This window comes from Geotrypetes seraphini, chromosome 16 (assembly GCF_902459505.1).
Source record: "Geotrypetes seraphini chromosome 16, aGeoSer1.1, whole genome shotgun sequence".
In the NCBI taxonomy this organism is placed as follows: domain Eukaryota; kingdom Metazoa; phylum Chordata; class Amphibia; order Gymnophiona; family Dermophiidae; genus Geotrypetes; species Geotrypetes seraphini.
The window spans coordinates 15,093,703-15,110,264 of NC_047099.1; the positions used below are offsets into that span (position 1 = coordinate 15,093,703).

Below are 16,562 nucleotides of genomic sequence, written 5' to 3' on the forward strand. Positions count from 1 at the left end.
ATGCCGAATTCTTTAAAGCAGTTACAAAATAAAAAAAGAATACAACAGATTTCTGACCGGATTTACAATTCAAAAGCCAATGTGATCATTTTGCACAGTAGTAATGATGACATGAGACATGTATTGTGTGTCTATGGCTTGAGAATTAATGACAGCAAACTGTTGATCTTCTCCGTGGAGTTCTCGTCCATTCAGAACATATATTCCTTCAGAGTCCCTTTTATCTGTTATAGATTCAATCTTTCCCTAATGTTTACAATCCCTACAGGAAATATTCCAGGGTTTAAGCGTTTCCTCCAAAATCTCAGGGCCTCCACATTCCAGGAGCCATCTTTTTTACATCCTATATGGAAAACAGTCTTTGTTTGTAACTTGCTCCATAAGCCTAAATTTATCAAAGTAAGAAATTGCACAGGCCGGGATACACTGTCTGAACTACATCATTCAAGGTTTACTATGGATCATTTTCAGTTCTCTTACAATATTTATAACATGGTCTATGCTCTGGCTCATGCTTTACACAACATGTACACTGCTAAAACCCATCTTGAGGAGGATCTTAACATGGAATTTAGAACATGGCAGGTAAACCTTCCAAGTTCATTTTCTCTAACAAGTGTAAAGTACTCTTTTCTGTATTGGGAACAAGATTCAAGCTGAATTAGTTGGCTACTGACTAGTTAAGTTGCTTGGTCTGGGCTAGCTGATAATATTCAGTGGTACTTAACCTACTAACTGCCGCTGAATATCACAGTTATCGCCAAACACAGAGTTGGATATGTTGGGGCATTCCAAGGGCGAAGTCAGCACTTAGCTGCATAAGTGCTGATATTAGGCAAACAGGATTACCACATAATAGTCTGTCCTACCATCATGCAGTAACCCATGGGCACTTAAGAGATGAATATTGACTTAAGTGGCTACATCTTTACTGACTTAAAACTAACTGGATATTCAAGACAGAAGTCAGGACAGTTCCTGGCTTTGAATGTCCAGGAATAACGCCATCAATGATGAGCAAAACACTCGTGAATTTTGACTGCATTGTTACTAAATATTGTGGATTATTATTGCACATGAAACAAACCAACAGAAATCGATGTAACTTGAATTCCTATTTTAAACTGGTTACAAATGAAGACCAAAAAAAGAATCTGAATTCATTGTGGGGTGCACTGGGGAAGGACCTAAGGATGCGCTCCTGCCCAATGAAAGCAGGCCGCAGGGGCTGGGGCGGGGCTAGGGGGGGTCCGGATTTTACAAACAGTAAATCTGGTAACCCTACCTATGACATAATTCACCTCTTAAAAAAGAGGGAGCACTCATTGGAAATGAACAAAAATTGCAAATTAGTTCAGTGCTCTGATCCCTAGCTGCTGTGTGTTATGGGGAGAGGTGAGAGGAACCTCAGAATAACTTCTGCCTAGGATGCCACAAACATGGAAAGAGTAGAATTAATGGAAGCCTAAACCTTACTTGTTGTACGATGAATTATAAGTGATTTATACCTAAGAAAAATATATCTAACCAGTATTTACCTTTCTAGTTCAACCGGTACCTTAAGGAGGTTCGTTTTAAAGCCCCAGATGGACAAGAGATCTTCTTTGACGACAAAGGACGTGCTCCAGTTCACTATAACATCATACAGTTGTTTCTGTTACCCAATGGGTCTTTTACAACAATCCATGTTGGAAATTTCAACCTATCAGCTCCCAGAGACAAGCGACTCTTTGTGAACCAAACTGCCATAAAATGGAATACTCCCTTTAACCAGGCCTGACATGAATTATTCTTATTATAGTAGAGTTTATAGCTTAGAAAAAGCAGGGGACAATAAGGACTTGTTAAAATTTGAATTCACATGTTTTATAGTTACACAACACTCGTAAATATTGTTGTCTTTTCTTGAAATATTCAGCCATCTTTAAGCTGCTCACCACTGTGGTCTGAGTTAGGGTTACCAGATTTCACTCAAGCAAAATCCGGACCCATGGTCATCCAACGGCCACACCGCTTCCTTTGCGGGTCATAGATTTTTTGTGAACTATAGTTGTAGTGTGACAGCTCAAAAATGTTCTATTTACTGGGGAAATTTAAGGCCCTTTTAACGTGGACCGGTTGAGGTAAATGCTCTGATGCTCATTCAATTCCTATGAGCGTCGGAGCATTTACCTCGCCGACTAGGGTAAAAGGCTCTACTGCAGCTTAGTACATCAGAAGTACTAGAAGCAGATATAGCTGGCAATCTCTCTTCTAGAGAGAGGCATCTGATGAATGGAGAATATGACATTCTTTCTCAATTCCTCTCCTTAGATCCTCCGCTCTGTGTGCTCTGAGAGCTGTGCACCTGGACACAGGAAAGTTCTTGATCGTGAGAAGCCGGTCTGCTGCTTTGACTGTGTCCCTTGCTCTAAAGGGGAGTATTCTAATACAACAGGTAGACAAAACATTATAGCTTACCCCTCTTCAAACCCCCTTTCTATTGTTTGTTCCGTTTTTGTTCTCTTCACTTTGAATATTGTAGTTCTTGCCTTTTTTCCTTTTTGTCCCTTTAAGTCTTTGTATGTTTGTTTTCAAGTTCAAGTTTTATTTAAAATTTGATATTCACGCAGTCATTATTTCAAAGCGTATTACAAATCTATATGTGTTATTATAACCAGTTGTATTTTTTGGATACTGTAAAACTTTTAATTGCACACCGCTCAGAAGTTTGATTGAGCGATATAAGAAATTTTTTTTTTTTTAAGTTCAATAAGTTTTTATTGAATTTTCAAAAAAAAGACAGTGATACATAAAGAAGAAAGAAAGAGGAACAAGAAGAACTGACATGTTCTCCAAGACGCCAGTGTACATACAGTACGCAATAAGAATGCAGTCAATTGACATCAGATATGCATCATGAAACTTCACACATGAGCGACAAGGATATGCTGTACTTATACAGAATACTAAAGTAAATTAAAATTAAATTTAAAACCTGGCAGCATAGTCCAACACATAGGACCAAATTTGTTTATATGAGGTAAAAGACAGACTATCTCTTTCCGCTATTGACTTCTCATATTTGGCATATAAACAAACAGTATTCCACCATTCAAGGTAATGTAGTGATGAAAAGTCCTTTCAGTGCGATAAAACAGTTTTAACAGCAATTAGCAAGAAACAATGTAGAAGTTTTAGGGCACCTCTATCTAGTTTAGAAGTTAAAGCTGCACCGCCCATAACAATAACAGAATAATCAAGAGGGTCGGTAATAGGCAAAATGTCACAAATGGTGGACCAAATTTGGGACCAGAAGGGTTGTAATAAATTGCAGGAGAATAACATATGATTTAAAGTACCTATATGAGTAGAACAAGACCAGCATAAGTTAGAGACATCAGAAGTTACTTTCGACAGTTTATATGGCGTCCAATATGATCTATGGTACAAATATAATACTAATTGTTTAATAAAGGCCGCATGTAACGCCCCAAAAGAATTAAGCCAGTGTGCCTCCCATTCAACAGGTGATACAGTGATGTATCCTGAGCCCAAATTTCGTACAATGCACTAGGACATTGGAATTTGGATTTTTTTATCAATTTGTACCATTTTGATGCTTCTCCATGTTTTCCACTACACATGGTACACCACTCAAGAATGGTAGGCAAATCATGGGTCATAGAAACCTTATTGAAAAAAGATTCAATACTATGTCGCAATTGGAACCATTGAAAAAACTGTGTTGTTGGTATGTTATAGGCAGAGGATAATTCAGCAAAGGTAGCCAATGCCTTTTTGATCATGACATGTTAGATGGACCATATACCAGCTTTGATCCAAGATTTCCATTCAAGGTGTTGACCCTGGATTGTAATGTGTGGATTGAGCCATATGGGAGCAAGGACAGTAGAATTCCATTTGATAGATGCTAGTTTGTCAAATTCATTGATTGCCACTATGGTAGAGTTCAATATCAGATTGTCATGTATGGTGGAAACAGGTACTGTAAAGGGAGCGTAATTTAAAAAGGTCATATTATATAACTGACGCTCCAATTGTAGCCAAGGAGGAATGACCTGGTGCTTAGCTTCTAAGAGCCATTTAGACCCTTGCCTGCCTAAAAAGGCAATATGATAATCGTATAAGCTGGGGAAATTCACACCATCATTACATTTAAAAGCTTTTAACTTCTTTAGAGCTATACGGGGCATTTTATGGTTCCATAGATATTCAGATAACAGTGCCTCTATTTTCTTATAAGTTTTGGCAGGAAACAAAAAAGGTAACATGGAAAGTATATATGTAAGTATAGGGGCTAACACCATCTTAATAGAGTCCAGTCTGCCCCACCAGGTGAGCTTCAGAGGTAACCAAGATGAAGTAATGTCTCTAACTATCGTAAGAAGGTAATCTTCATTGTATCTCATAGTCTCTTCAAGAGATGAACCGAAGAAAGTTCCTAAATACTTTAAGCAAGAGGATGAATATTTCAAGCCATGTTTAGAAATGAGGTCACCACACGGAGTGCCTGTCAAAGACATTACTTCAGTTTTTGAAGTATTAAGTTTATAACCAGAGATTAATGCAAACCTTGTAATGACTTGTAGTAAGTGCGGTATAGAAGGAATGATGGTATAAATCATGATGTCATCAGTAAATGCCGATAATTTAATTGCCAAGTCTCCCAGATGTAAACCTTTTATATTTGATGAGGTTCTGATGGCTATGAGGAGGGGTTCCAGCGCAATGTTAAATAAGAGCGGTGAGAGAGGACAACCTTGCCTTGTACCCTGTGTAGGGAAGAATGCTTCTGAAAAAACATCATTGATTCGAATCTTAGTGGAGGGATGAGAATATAATACTCGCACCATAGTAATGAAAGTCGCTGGAAAACCAAAGCAAGACATCACAGTAAAAAGGTAGTCCCATTCCACATGATCGAATGCCTTCTCTGCATCTAATGCCATCGCTACCATGGGTTCCATGCTTAGATTAGCTTGTAGGAGGACGTGTGCAAATAGTCTCGTATTATCACTACTGAGTCTGTTTTTCATAAAACCACATTGATCTTCATGTATAATATCTGCCAATACAGAATTTAAAGAGTTGCTATTACTTTCGCATCTTGGCATCGACATTTATTAAAGAGAGCGGCCTGTAGTTTTGCACAAAGAGTGGATCCTTACCCGGTTTAGGTAAAACAATAGTAAGGGCCTCCGTGAAGGTTCCCGATGCCTCTCCTGTTTCAGCCATGTGAATGAAGTATTGAGTCAAAAAGAGAAGAATATCTTCGCTAAAGGCCTGATAGAATTCAACAGAGAGACCATCTGGTCCTGGTGTTTTGTGTTTTGCCATAGAGTTAAGGGCTTGTTCTACCTGTAATGTTGTAAGTGGCTCACAAAAGCAAACCTCCTCCTCAGCTAGTAAAGTCGGGTGTGGCAAGGTATCTAGAAAAGAATCAAACATAGTATCGATTGGGAGTTCAGAAGCATATAAGTTTTTATAGAAAGCTTGAAATTGCTTGCATATGTCTGGAGTGTTCAACAAATTGGCACCAGTCTCATCTTTAATGGCTGGAATGGAAGTTTTCTCAGAGCGTAGTTTCAGATAAGAGGCCAGTTGGTGACCACATTTATTCATACTCGAATAATAACTGGCAGATTTCTGAAAGATCTCTTTAGAGGCCTCAGTACTTAGAATCAAGTTATATTCTAGTCTCAATTTCTGAAGAGAGGTCAGCTTGTCAGGGTTGTTTAAGTCCGCCATGTACGATCTTTCCGCCTCTTGGATACAATGTTCCAACTTTTGTAGCTGGAGACGAGCAGATTTTCATTTTGTAGCAGCGTATCCAATTATGAACCCCCTTATATAGGCCTTAAAGGCGTCCCATGTAATCTGCCAGGATGTATCAGAAGGTTTATTGAACTCAAAAAAGTTTGCAATATGTTGTTTGGTGGTAAGTATAAAATCTTTATCAGCCAACATAGAGGAGTTAAATCGTCAGAGACCTGAATGCTGTCCTTGATCAAAAATATTCACTGTGAGCAGTATAGAGGCATGATCAGACACTGAGATAGAATTGATTTGCGCCATTTCAACTTGCTGAGACAACGAATAACTGACCAGAAAATAATCAATTCTTGAATATGAGGCGTGAGGCAGAGTATAAAAAGTGTAGGAACAGTCTCCAGGGTATAGAATTCTCCACATGTCCAGCATTTTCATTTGGCTCATTAAGTCTTATATACCAGTGATTCCCAACCCTGTCCTGGAGGAACACCAGGCCAATCGGGTTTTCAGGCTAGCCCTAATGAATATGCATGAGAGAGATTTGCATATGATGGAAGTGATAGGCATGCAAATTTGCTTCATGCATATTCATTAGGGCTAGCCTGAAAACCCAATTGGCCTGGTGTTCCTCCAGTACAGGGTTGGGAACCACTGTTATATACTATGCCAGGTTTTAGTAGGCCGGAAGACAGACTTGGATTTTCTATCCATATTTTTGTCCAGTATTTGGTTGAAGTCACCTCCCAATATACATGGAGTATTTCCAGAAGCAGCGATCAAGTCAGATATTTTATGAAAGAAGTCAGGATCGTCACTATTCAGGGCATATATATTGATTAAGCTAACTTTAGACGTGCCTATAAGCAGGTCCACTTTAATCCAGCGACCTGTATCAGCAATAGTGTGTGAAATAATCTTGACATCCAGATGGCGTTTGATTAACATGATAACACCATTTTTCTTTCCTACCGCAGGTGAGTACAAAGGCGGTTATGCCCATTTAGTAGATATCTTTTTGGATTCTAATTCAGTAAGGTAGGTTTCCTGAAAAAATACTACATCTGGCTTATACTGTTCAGTATAGCGAAGTATTTTGTTATATTTAATAGGGTTATTAAAACCTTTCACATTTAAGGAAAAACAGGTTAGAAGCATGTTAATACAGTAGTGCGATATACACAATGACCAACATAATAAGTAATGGAGACAAGATGTGGCATCTCAAAGTAAACAACAAGGTAGGCTCCATATGAGAAGAGAGCATATGATGTACTCTGATACAAATTGACACATTTGGGAATATACTAGTAATAAAACAGAGGACAGTTCCAATATACATTGACAGTATAAGCATATAAATAGAACAACTCAATATCATCACCAGAATAGAACCAGTATAGTAAAAAGGCATACGGCGTAGTCCAGGATTTAATAACACAATTGGGTATAGAAAATTGGTATAATAAAGCAGTATAACAATTGCTATCAGCCTGTCGTATAGGCAATTAACATGAGGCAAACCTAGCATAATACTACTGGCAGCAGAAAAACCACAGATGTATTCTGGCATAATAGCACATAGTAGAGCAGAGTACTGCAGTATGTTAAGAGTTGTTGGCAGAGTAAATATAACTATGTTAATAACCCTATATTGCTGTGATAGGCGGCAGAAACATTGTAAGGCACCAAAGATATGTAAACTAAAGCAAATACACATAATTAGACATTGTGACCTTAATAAGTATAAGGGAATGGGTAGAATAAGCAGTGCTCTGACAGATGGCATATTATGAAGTCTAACCCAAGTCAAAGGGTGACACAAGCCTAAGTCACCTCTTAGTACCCTGGAATATTGGTAAACTTTTACCCCGATCCTCAGTGGCACCACTTGGAGCTCAAACCAATCTCATTGCTCCAAGCTTTACGTGTCAAATCATCACTGGATCGTTTATGTTATAGTTTTTCATAGATTTTTTCTTTAACTATTGTATACTTTGAAAATATTCACATTTTAAAGATAATTTTTAAGCGTGTCACTTAGCTTAATTCTGTGGTCTTTGGCAGGGGATTGACACCGACATGTTTCGCTATTCAAGCTTTATCAAGGATAACCCCTCAACATAAATGCCGCCAAACTCTGACCACTATATCAAGAGCCACTATATCAAGGCTCTTGATATAGTGGTCAGAGTTTGGCGGCATTTATGTTGAGGGGTTATCCTTGATAAAGCTTGAATAGAGAAACATGTCGGTGTCAATCCCCTGCCAAAGACCACAGAATTAAGCTAAGTGACACGCTTAAAAATTATCTTTAAAATGTGAATATTTTCAAAGTATACAATAGTTAAAGAAAAAATCTATGAAAAACTATAACATAAACGATCCAGTGACGATTTGACATGTAAAGCTTGGAGCAATGAGATTGGTTTGAGCTCCAAGTGGTGCCGCTGAGGATCGGGGTAAAAGTTTACCAATATTCCAGGGTACTAAGGGGTGACTTAGGCTTGCGTCACCCTTTGACTTGAGTTATATTGATTGGTTACCCTTGGTGAAAAGTGAAGGTAGTGCTATTATACAATTGATATTATGAAGTCTAATCATAAAAGAGACATAATAAAATAAGAACAACCTATATTGTTGGTATGTATGCAATAAACAGTAGCAGAATATGAAGATAAGATCAACTGGAAAATACATAGAGGAATCTATGTAATCAGTGATCAGTACAAAATAGTAGAGAGAGATGACTATAAGTATCATGAATGCTGCAGATTTCAAAAAACCAAAATGTATAATGAACAGAAGGCATGAGACAAGACAGTACAGTATATCAAGGGACATACAGGAGCTATCTACATTAATATTGATATCAATGTGAACTAAAAGGAACATCAACAACAAAACAGACAGAAAGAAAAGAAAAATCATAAAGGGATAAAAGGCAACTGCATACCACTAAGAAAGATAGACACTCGCATCCAGGAGAACATGACCAACAGTAGAACTGTAAACCACTTGCCAATGGTAGGCAAGCAGCAAACAGGACTAGGCAACGTGAAAACCAGCCAAAAATAGAGTCAGTACGAAAAACATCACTTGGAGATAGAGCGAATGTAAACAGTCAATAGTAGACTGGATGGCCTCGTGTCAGTGGCCATGTTTACTGGAAGCGCAGGGTATAGTAAAACTGATAGCAGATGGAATAAATCAACAGTAAGATACCAGGACATTTCCCCTCCGTCTAAGCTTTGTCAATCGTAGTCGGGTGCACTCCTTCAATGAACTCGGCGAGGTCAGCAGGATTTGTAAAGTCCTTAGTTGTGTTATTGAAAGTGACCCGCATACGAGCCGGATACATAATACCGTGCTTAACTCCCATAGCAGACAGTTGTGGCCGATAAGCAAGAAGCTGCTTCCTCTTCTTCGCTGTTTCTTTCAAAAGATCAGGCACGAAAATCATCTTATTTCCCTCAAAAAGGATAGGTGAGTGCATTTTGGCTTTCTGTAATATCTTCTGAACTTATGCCTGCCGCATCAGAGTCACTACTATCAGGCGCGGGTAATTTACTGGGGTCGCGCCACGTGTTGGGGAACCCTGAAAGCCATGTCGAAATCAAGTTTACTCACCTGATGGCAGTTTAAGGATTTCAGGCAGCAGAGCTGCTAGAAAATTGGAGAGGTCACAAGCTTCCCTGCCCTCCAGTAATCCAAGCAATCTAAAGCTATTACGTTTCGCCCCGGTTCTTTTCGGCTTCCAGAGCTAGCTCGAGCTGATTTATCAGGGAAGACTGCTTAAAGAGAAGCTTAATGGAATCCTCCGACGTCTGCATTTTTGCCTCCAGAGATTCAGTGCGAGTTTGAACAGAAGCAAATTCCTCTCGGAAGTTGGTGAGATCGATTTTCAAGTCGGTAATATCTTGTTTGGTATCTATTATTAAAGATCGAATTGAGCGGAGCTCCTCCATGATGGAGGAGTCTCAAGCTTTTCATCAGAAGAGGGTGGTTCGGCATTTTTACACTTATTTGGTTTATTAGTAGCCATAGTCAGGGACTATTAGAGGAGCAATTAGCACCACAGTTAAACAATATTTCGATGTTTTTCTCGGGTTATTATAATATAAGAGCTGGAGCTCCATTACCCTGCGACCATCCTTGTCGGTGCTCACCAGCGCCCCCGATATAAATTTTTTAAAATAAACTTCAAACATGAAACTTGATAAATATGGAATACCTATAGTTGTCAACAGTGTCATAGTAAGGAGAGGGGGCGGGAGCAGTCCGCCCCTGGTGCTATCTTGTATGGGGTGCAGCCCCCGTCCTCCTCTTCACCTCTCACTCCTTCCCTGCCCACTCACCACGCACTGCCACGCATGCGTGCCGCTTCCCTTCCCCCATACCATTCAGGCTGCGAGTAACAGCCACCAATCTTCTGTCGCTCCTGCATTGGTTCTTCTTCTGATGTCACTTCCCAGACCCGCACCTAGGAAGTGACATCAGAGGGAGAGCCCACATAGGTATGACAGCAGGTTGGGGTTTCTGTTCACGCCAAGACCATTACAGAGGTACGGGAGATTGGAAGCGGTGTGCGCACAATGGTCTGAAATTTGGCAGCTAAAATTTAATGCTAAGAAATGCAAGGTCATGCATTTGGGCTGCAAAAACCCGAGGGAAACGGTACAGTTTAGAGGGGGAAGAACTTAAATGCATGATGGAAGAGCGGGACTTGAGTGTGATTGTATGTGATGATCTTAAGGTGGCCAAACAGGTTGAAAAGGTGACAGTGAAAGCTAGAAGGATGCTAGGTTGCATAGGGAGAGGTATGGACAGTAGGAAAAGGAGGTATTGATGCCCCTGTATAAGACCTCATTTAGAATATTATGTACGATTCTATAGGCTACATCTTCAAAAGGATAGAAAAAGGATGGAGTCGGTCTAGAGGAAGGCTATTAAAATGGTATGTGGTCTTCATCATAAGGCATATGAGGACAGATTTAAAGATTTCAATCTGTACTTTGGAGGAAAGGTGGGAGAGGGGAGATATGATAGAGGCATTTAAATACCTTAGTGGCATAAATGTGCATGAGTCAAGTATCATTTGAAAGGAAGCTCTGGAATGAGAGGGCATAGGATGAAATTAAGAGGAGATAGGCCCAGCAGTAACCTAAGGAAATACTTTTTTACAGAAATGATGACAGATGTGTGGAAGAAGTGGTGGAAACAGAGACTGGGTCTGAATTCAAGAAAGTGTGGGATAGGCATGTGGGATCTCTTAAAGAGAGGAAGATATAATGATTACTGCGGATGAGCAGTCTGGATGGTTAGTTTGGCATTTATCTGCCATCATGTTTCTACATAAGAACATAAGAATTGCCGCTGCCGGATCAGACCAGTGTTCCATCGTGCCCAGCAGTTCGCTCACGAGACGGCCCTTAGGTCAAAGACCGGTGCCCTAACTGAGACTAGCCTTACCTGCGTACGTTCTGGTTCAGCAGGAACTTTTCAAACTATATCTTGAATCCCTGGTGGGTGTTTTCCCCTATAACAGCTTCCGGAAGAGCATTCCAGTTTTCCATCACTCTCTGGGTGAAGAAGAACTTCCTTACGCTTGTACGGAATCTATCCCCTTTTAGCTTTAAAGAGTGCCCTCTCGTTCTCTCTATCTTGGAGAGGGTGAACAACCTGTCTCTATCTACTAAGTCTATTCCCTTCATTATCTTAAATGTTTCGATCATCTCCTCTCTCAATCTCCTCTTTTCAAGGGAGAAGAGGCTCAGTTTCTCTAATCTTTGTACGGCAACTCCTCCAGCCCCTTAACCATTTTAGTCTCTCTTCTCTGGACTGTTTCGAGTACTATCTTGTCCTTCTTCATGTACGGTGACCAGTACTGGACGCAGTATATCAGGTAGGGGTGTACAGCGATATGATAACCTTCTCTGATCTGCTCATGATCCCCTTCCTAATCATTCCTAGTATTCTGTTTGCCCTTTTCGCAGCAGCCGCACATTGCGCGAATGACTTCATCGACTTTCTGGGGGTCACTTCATATTTCCTGAGGGTTCACTCCGAGTACTGCATCAGACATCCTGTATTCGTGTATAAGATTTTTGTTACTGACATGCATCACCTTACACTTATCCACGTTAAACCTCATTTGCCATGCTGTGGCCCATTTCTCGAGCATGTTTATGTCGCGTTGTAGGTCTTTGCAATCCTTTTGCATCTTCACAACTCTGAATAATTTTGCTCATCGTACCAATTTCCAGCTCGTTTATAAATATGTTGAAGAGCACAGGTCCAAGCATCGAACCCTGCGGCACTCTACTCGTGACATTTTTCCAGGCCGAGTATTGTCCATTTACCCCCACTCTCTGTTTCCTATCTGCCAACCAGTTTTTAATCCACATGAGTATTTCACCCTTGATTCCATGGCTCGCAATTTTTCAAAGCAGGCATTCATGCGGGACCTTGTCAAATGCCTTCTGAAAATCAACCGGCTTGCCCTTGTCTATCTGCCTGTTTAATCCCTCGAAGAAGTGCAGCAAGTTCGTCAAGCAAGATCTTCCCTTGCTTAAGCCGTGCTGGGCTGGTCCTCATCAAGATCGTGTCCAACAAGGTGATCAATGATGCGGTCTTTATCAGCGCCTCTACCATCTTTCCCAGTACCGAGGTCAGATTCACTGGTCTGTAATTTCTCGGATCTCCCCTCAAACCTTTCTTGAAGATCGACGTGACATTCACCACTTTCCAGTCTTCCGGAATCCTTCCCGATTTGATCGACCGATTGGCTATTAGTTGAAGCAGTTCAGCTATTGACCCTTTCAGTTCATTGATTACTCTCGGATAGATGCCATCCAGTCCCGGGGATTTATCATTTTTTAAGCCTATCAATCTGCCTGCATACCTCTTCTAGACTGACTGTCAACCCTGTCAGTTTCATGTCCCTCATTTCCTGCATATAGCCTATCAGCCTCCGATATCCTCTTCAGTAAATACAGATGTAAAAAATGCATATAGCATATCAGCCTCTGATATCCTCTTCAGTAAATACAGATGTAAAAAATATGTTCAGTTTGTCGGCAATGGCTTTGTTCTCCTTTACCACTTCCTTTGGTCATCCAACGGCCCCCACCGCTTCCTTCGCAGGTCATTTTCCCCCTTAATATATCAAAAGAACGGCTTGAACTTTGTCACTTCCTTGGCTATTTTTTCCTCATAGTCTCTTTTGGCCCTTCTTACCGTCTTGTGGCACCTGCTTTGATGTTGTTTGTGCTTTTTCCAGTTTTCGAGGGCATAGAAAAAATAGACAGGGACAGATTTTTCAAATTAAGGGGATCAATAAGTACCAAGGGGGCACTCAGAGAAATGAAAGGGGAAGAGGTTTAGAACAAACGCCAGGAAGTTCTTTTTCACACAGAGGGTGGTGGATACATGGAACGCGCTACCAGAGGATGTGATAAACAGGAGCACGCTACAGGGGTTCAAAGAAGCTTTGGATAGGTACTTGGAAGACAAAGGGATTGAGGGGTACAGATAAGAGTAAAGGTAGATTATAGGGATGGGATTAGAGGTAAGTTACAAATTAATCAGGGACCCACTGTTCAGGCACTAGGCCTGATGGGCCGCCGCGGGAGCGGACCGCTGAGCAAGATGGACCTCTGGTCTGACTCAGCGGGGGCAACTTCTTATGTTCTTATGTTCATCTGTTTTTGACCTTTTCCATTCCTTAAACGAAGTCTTCTTGTCTCTGATCGCTTCCTTCACAGCTACAGTGAGCCACGCCGGTTCCTTGTTCTTTTTCCTTTTGAATCCCTTGGTGATACGCAGTATATATAAATTTTGCACCTCGGAGACAGTGTCCTTTAAAAGAAACCATGCTTGCTCTAGCGTTTTTACAATGCTTATCCTCTTCTTAATCTTGTTCCCCACCATGAGTCTCATCCCTTCATAATTCCCTTTTCGGAAGTTCTGTGCTGTAGCCAATATTCTTGATCGATGTTTTGCCTCTGTGTCCAGGTCGAAGCGGCCACTGCTTCCCAGCATCCCTTCTATTTCTACACCTTGTCCCGGTCCTCGTAGTTCATTTAGAATAAGTCCAGAATTGCCTTTCCTCTCGTATTTTCTTTGACAAGTTGTTCCAGGAAGCAATCGCCTACAGCATTCAGGAACTTGGTCTCCCTACCGCAGCTGGAGATGCCTAGGTTCCAGTCTATCCAAGGATAATTGAAGTCACCCATGATAACTGCATTGCCTCCCTTGCAGTTGCGTTCAGTCTCGTCTGTCATCTCTCTATCAATTTCTTCAGAGTGCCCTGGGGGTCGGTAGTAGATGCCGATCTTCATTTCCGTTTCTTTTGTTCCCAGAATTTTGGCCCATAGAGACTCTACGTTATTTTTAATTTCTGACGTGTTCTCTCTGGTAAACCCAATTCCTTCTTTTATGTATAGGGCAATACCCCCACCTTTTTGACCTACTCTGTCGCTGCGGTATAGCTTGTATCCCGGTAGCACAGTGTCCCAGGCGTTTTCCTCTTTCCACCATGTTTCCATGACGCTGATGATGTCAAGGTTATCTTTTTGTGCATATCCAAAATTGATACACTCTAGTGCACTCAGACAATTTCAAAAATGACTAAGCTAATTTTAAGTTTTTTCAGTCTATCCCTTGTGCAGCTCAGTATATCGGATTATTTATTTCATATCCAGTAATTTTATTTTAGTCTTTGGAGATGATTCTGTATAAGAAGCCAGTCTTAGTGGACATCTAAAAAGTGGCTGAGAATCGCACACCAGCATTCTATACAGAATCGCTTCTGCCCTAATGAACAGACGTATAACACACACACACACACACAATTTGCTAACTGGTGCCCATGTCACTGGCACTAGTTAGAGACTTATGCCTGCCTGATCGAGGGGTCCCTTGCAATCAGCTTCTCACGCCAAGAGAATTCCCAATCAGCCGAGCCGGTAGGCGGCTTTGGGGAGGCCTGCTGGCTCAGTTGATCAGGGATTTTCTTGCTGCGATCAGCTTAGTGGCCATGTTTATTTGAAACGTAGGCCAGCATTTTGCTGGCCTACATTTCAGGCGTCTGTCACAGCCCTAGGGAGAAGCCTAGGGCTGCTTAAGTTTACCCAAGGCCACTTCCAGACAAAACCACGCTCAAGCCCAGTCCTGGGCAAGCTTAATTATCCATAAGCATCTCCCTAGACCCACAACAAATGTCTATAGTATAGGCTTCCTGCCTTGTTTTTTTTTATGTGCGTCCCAGACAGCGGTAGGACGCCTACAGTTGCCTATAATCAGGATGCCTGTTTATAGAATCAACCCCTTTTATGTCTAATCACAAATCTAGTTAGGTAAAAACATCCCCAAAACCTTTACCTGAAAAGTTGACCAAGGTCCCTAGGGCCTTCCCAGATTATACATGTAGCCTGCCAGTCAGACCCATCTATATGAGCTAGTGTTTCCTTTTTCTTCAAAACTCTGATTTATTGATATGAAAAATATTCACAAAGTAATCTTTAATATATGTTATATTCCATAGATGCAGAGGACTGCATGAGGTGCCCTGAAGATCAGTGGCCCAGTGAAAGGAAGGATGAGTGTCTCCCAAGAGTCATTGACTTCCTCTCCTATGATGAACCTTTGGGCAAAGCTTTGTCTTCCTTTTCAATTATCTTAGCCATCATCACCACCCTAGTTCTGGGAATCTTTATTAAATATCAGGAAACACCAGTAGTGAAAGCCAATAACCGGAATCTCAGCTACATCCTCCTCATCTCCCTCCTGTTGTCTTTTCTCTGCATCTTGATATTCATTGGGCACCCTGGAGCAGTGACCTGTCTTGTCAGACAATCTGCTTTTGGGATAATATTTAGCACCGCTGTTTCTTCTGTGCTGGCAAAAACTGTTACCGTCGTCATCGCCTTCGGTGCTACCAAACCAAGCAGCAAGTTAAGAAAATGGGTGGGGACAAGAGTCTCCAGTTACATAGTCCTTCTCTGCACTTCTGGTGAAACTGTACTATGCATGGTTTGGCTGCTCATCTCTCCTCCATTCCCTGAATATGACACCCAGTCTGAAACTGGGAAGATGATACCACAGTGTAATGAGGGGTCCATCATTGCTTTTTATAGTATGATTGGGTACATGGGCTTTTTGGCTCTTCTAAGTTTCATTGTGGCTTTCCTAGTAAGGAAAGCGCCAGATAGTTTTAATGAGGCCCAGTTTATCACTTTCAGCATGCTGGTCTTCTGCAGTGTCTGGGTATCCTTCATCCCGGCCTACCTGAGCACCAAAGGCAAATACACAGTGGCCGTGGAGATATTTGCCATCCTGACTTCCAGTGCCGGACTACTGGGCTGTATATTCATCCCCAAGTGCTACATTATCCTGCTCAGACCTGACTTGAACACGAGGGGGCATTTAATTGGAAAACAACATCCCAAAAATGCTACATGAGAGGTGGCCTTGGTGCTTCTGCCCCCCCCCCCCCCCTTAGGAATGGCCCAAAAGCCTTGAGGCTAGTTTTCAAAGGAAGGTGTGTATTTCCTACTACCAGTAAATATATGCCTTTCTTATCCAAGTGTACCCTGGCATAGTTTTAGTCCCCATATCATTGTATGCTTCTCAAGGGAGATGTGCATCTAATTTGCCCTTACCCGTATCACTCTATGCCACTCTTAAGGAGATGTGCATCTAGTTTACCCTTAAATCCTAGAACGGTGGATTTTGCAATTACTTCCTCTGGGAGAGCATTCCAGGTGTCTACCACTTCATGATATTCG

General features: G+C 41.3%; 1 protein-coding gene across 1 annotated transcript; it reads left to right on the top strand.

The window, feature by feature from the left end:
- Nucleotides 1-492: 492 nt before the first annotated feature.
- LOC117349724 (vomeronasal type-2 receptor 26-like) lies at nucleotides 493-16,236 on the top strand. Its single transcript, XM_033923316.1, has 3 exons — nucleotides 493-585; nucleotides 2,314-2,437; nucleotides 15,320-16,236. Exons 1-3 carry the CDS (start codon nucleotides 493-495, stop codon nucleotides 16,234-16,236), a joined length of 1,134 nt encoding a protein of 377 aa, XP_033779207.1.
- Nucleotides 16,237-16,562: the final 326 nt, after the last annotated feature.

What these genes read in the sequence shown, in the direction of transcription:
- LOC117349724 (XM_033923316.1), top strand. Translation starts at nt 493, where the DNA reads ATGGTCTATGCTCTGGCTCATGCTTTACACAACATGTACACTGCTAAA. An exon ending in TGGAATTTAGAACATGGCAG is followed by an intron (nt 586 to 2,313) that starts GTAAACCTTCCA and finishes TCCTCTCCTTAG; the next exon opens with ATCCTCCGCTCTGTGTGCTC. An exon ending in GGAGTATTCTAATACAACAG is followed by an intron (nt 2,438 to 15,319) that starts GTAGACAAAACA and finishes TATATTCCATAG; the next exon opens with ATGCAGAGGACTGCATGAGG.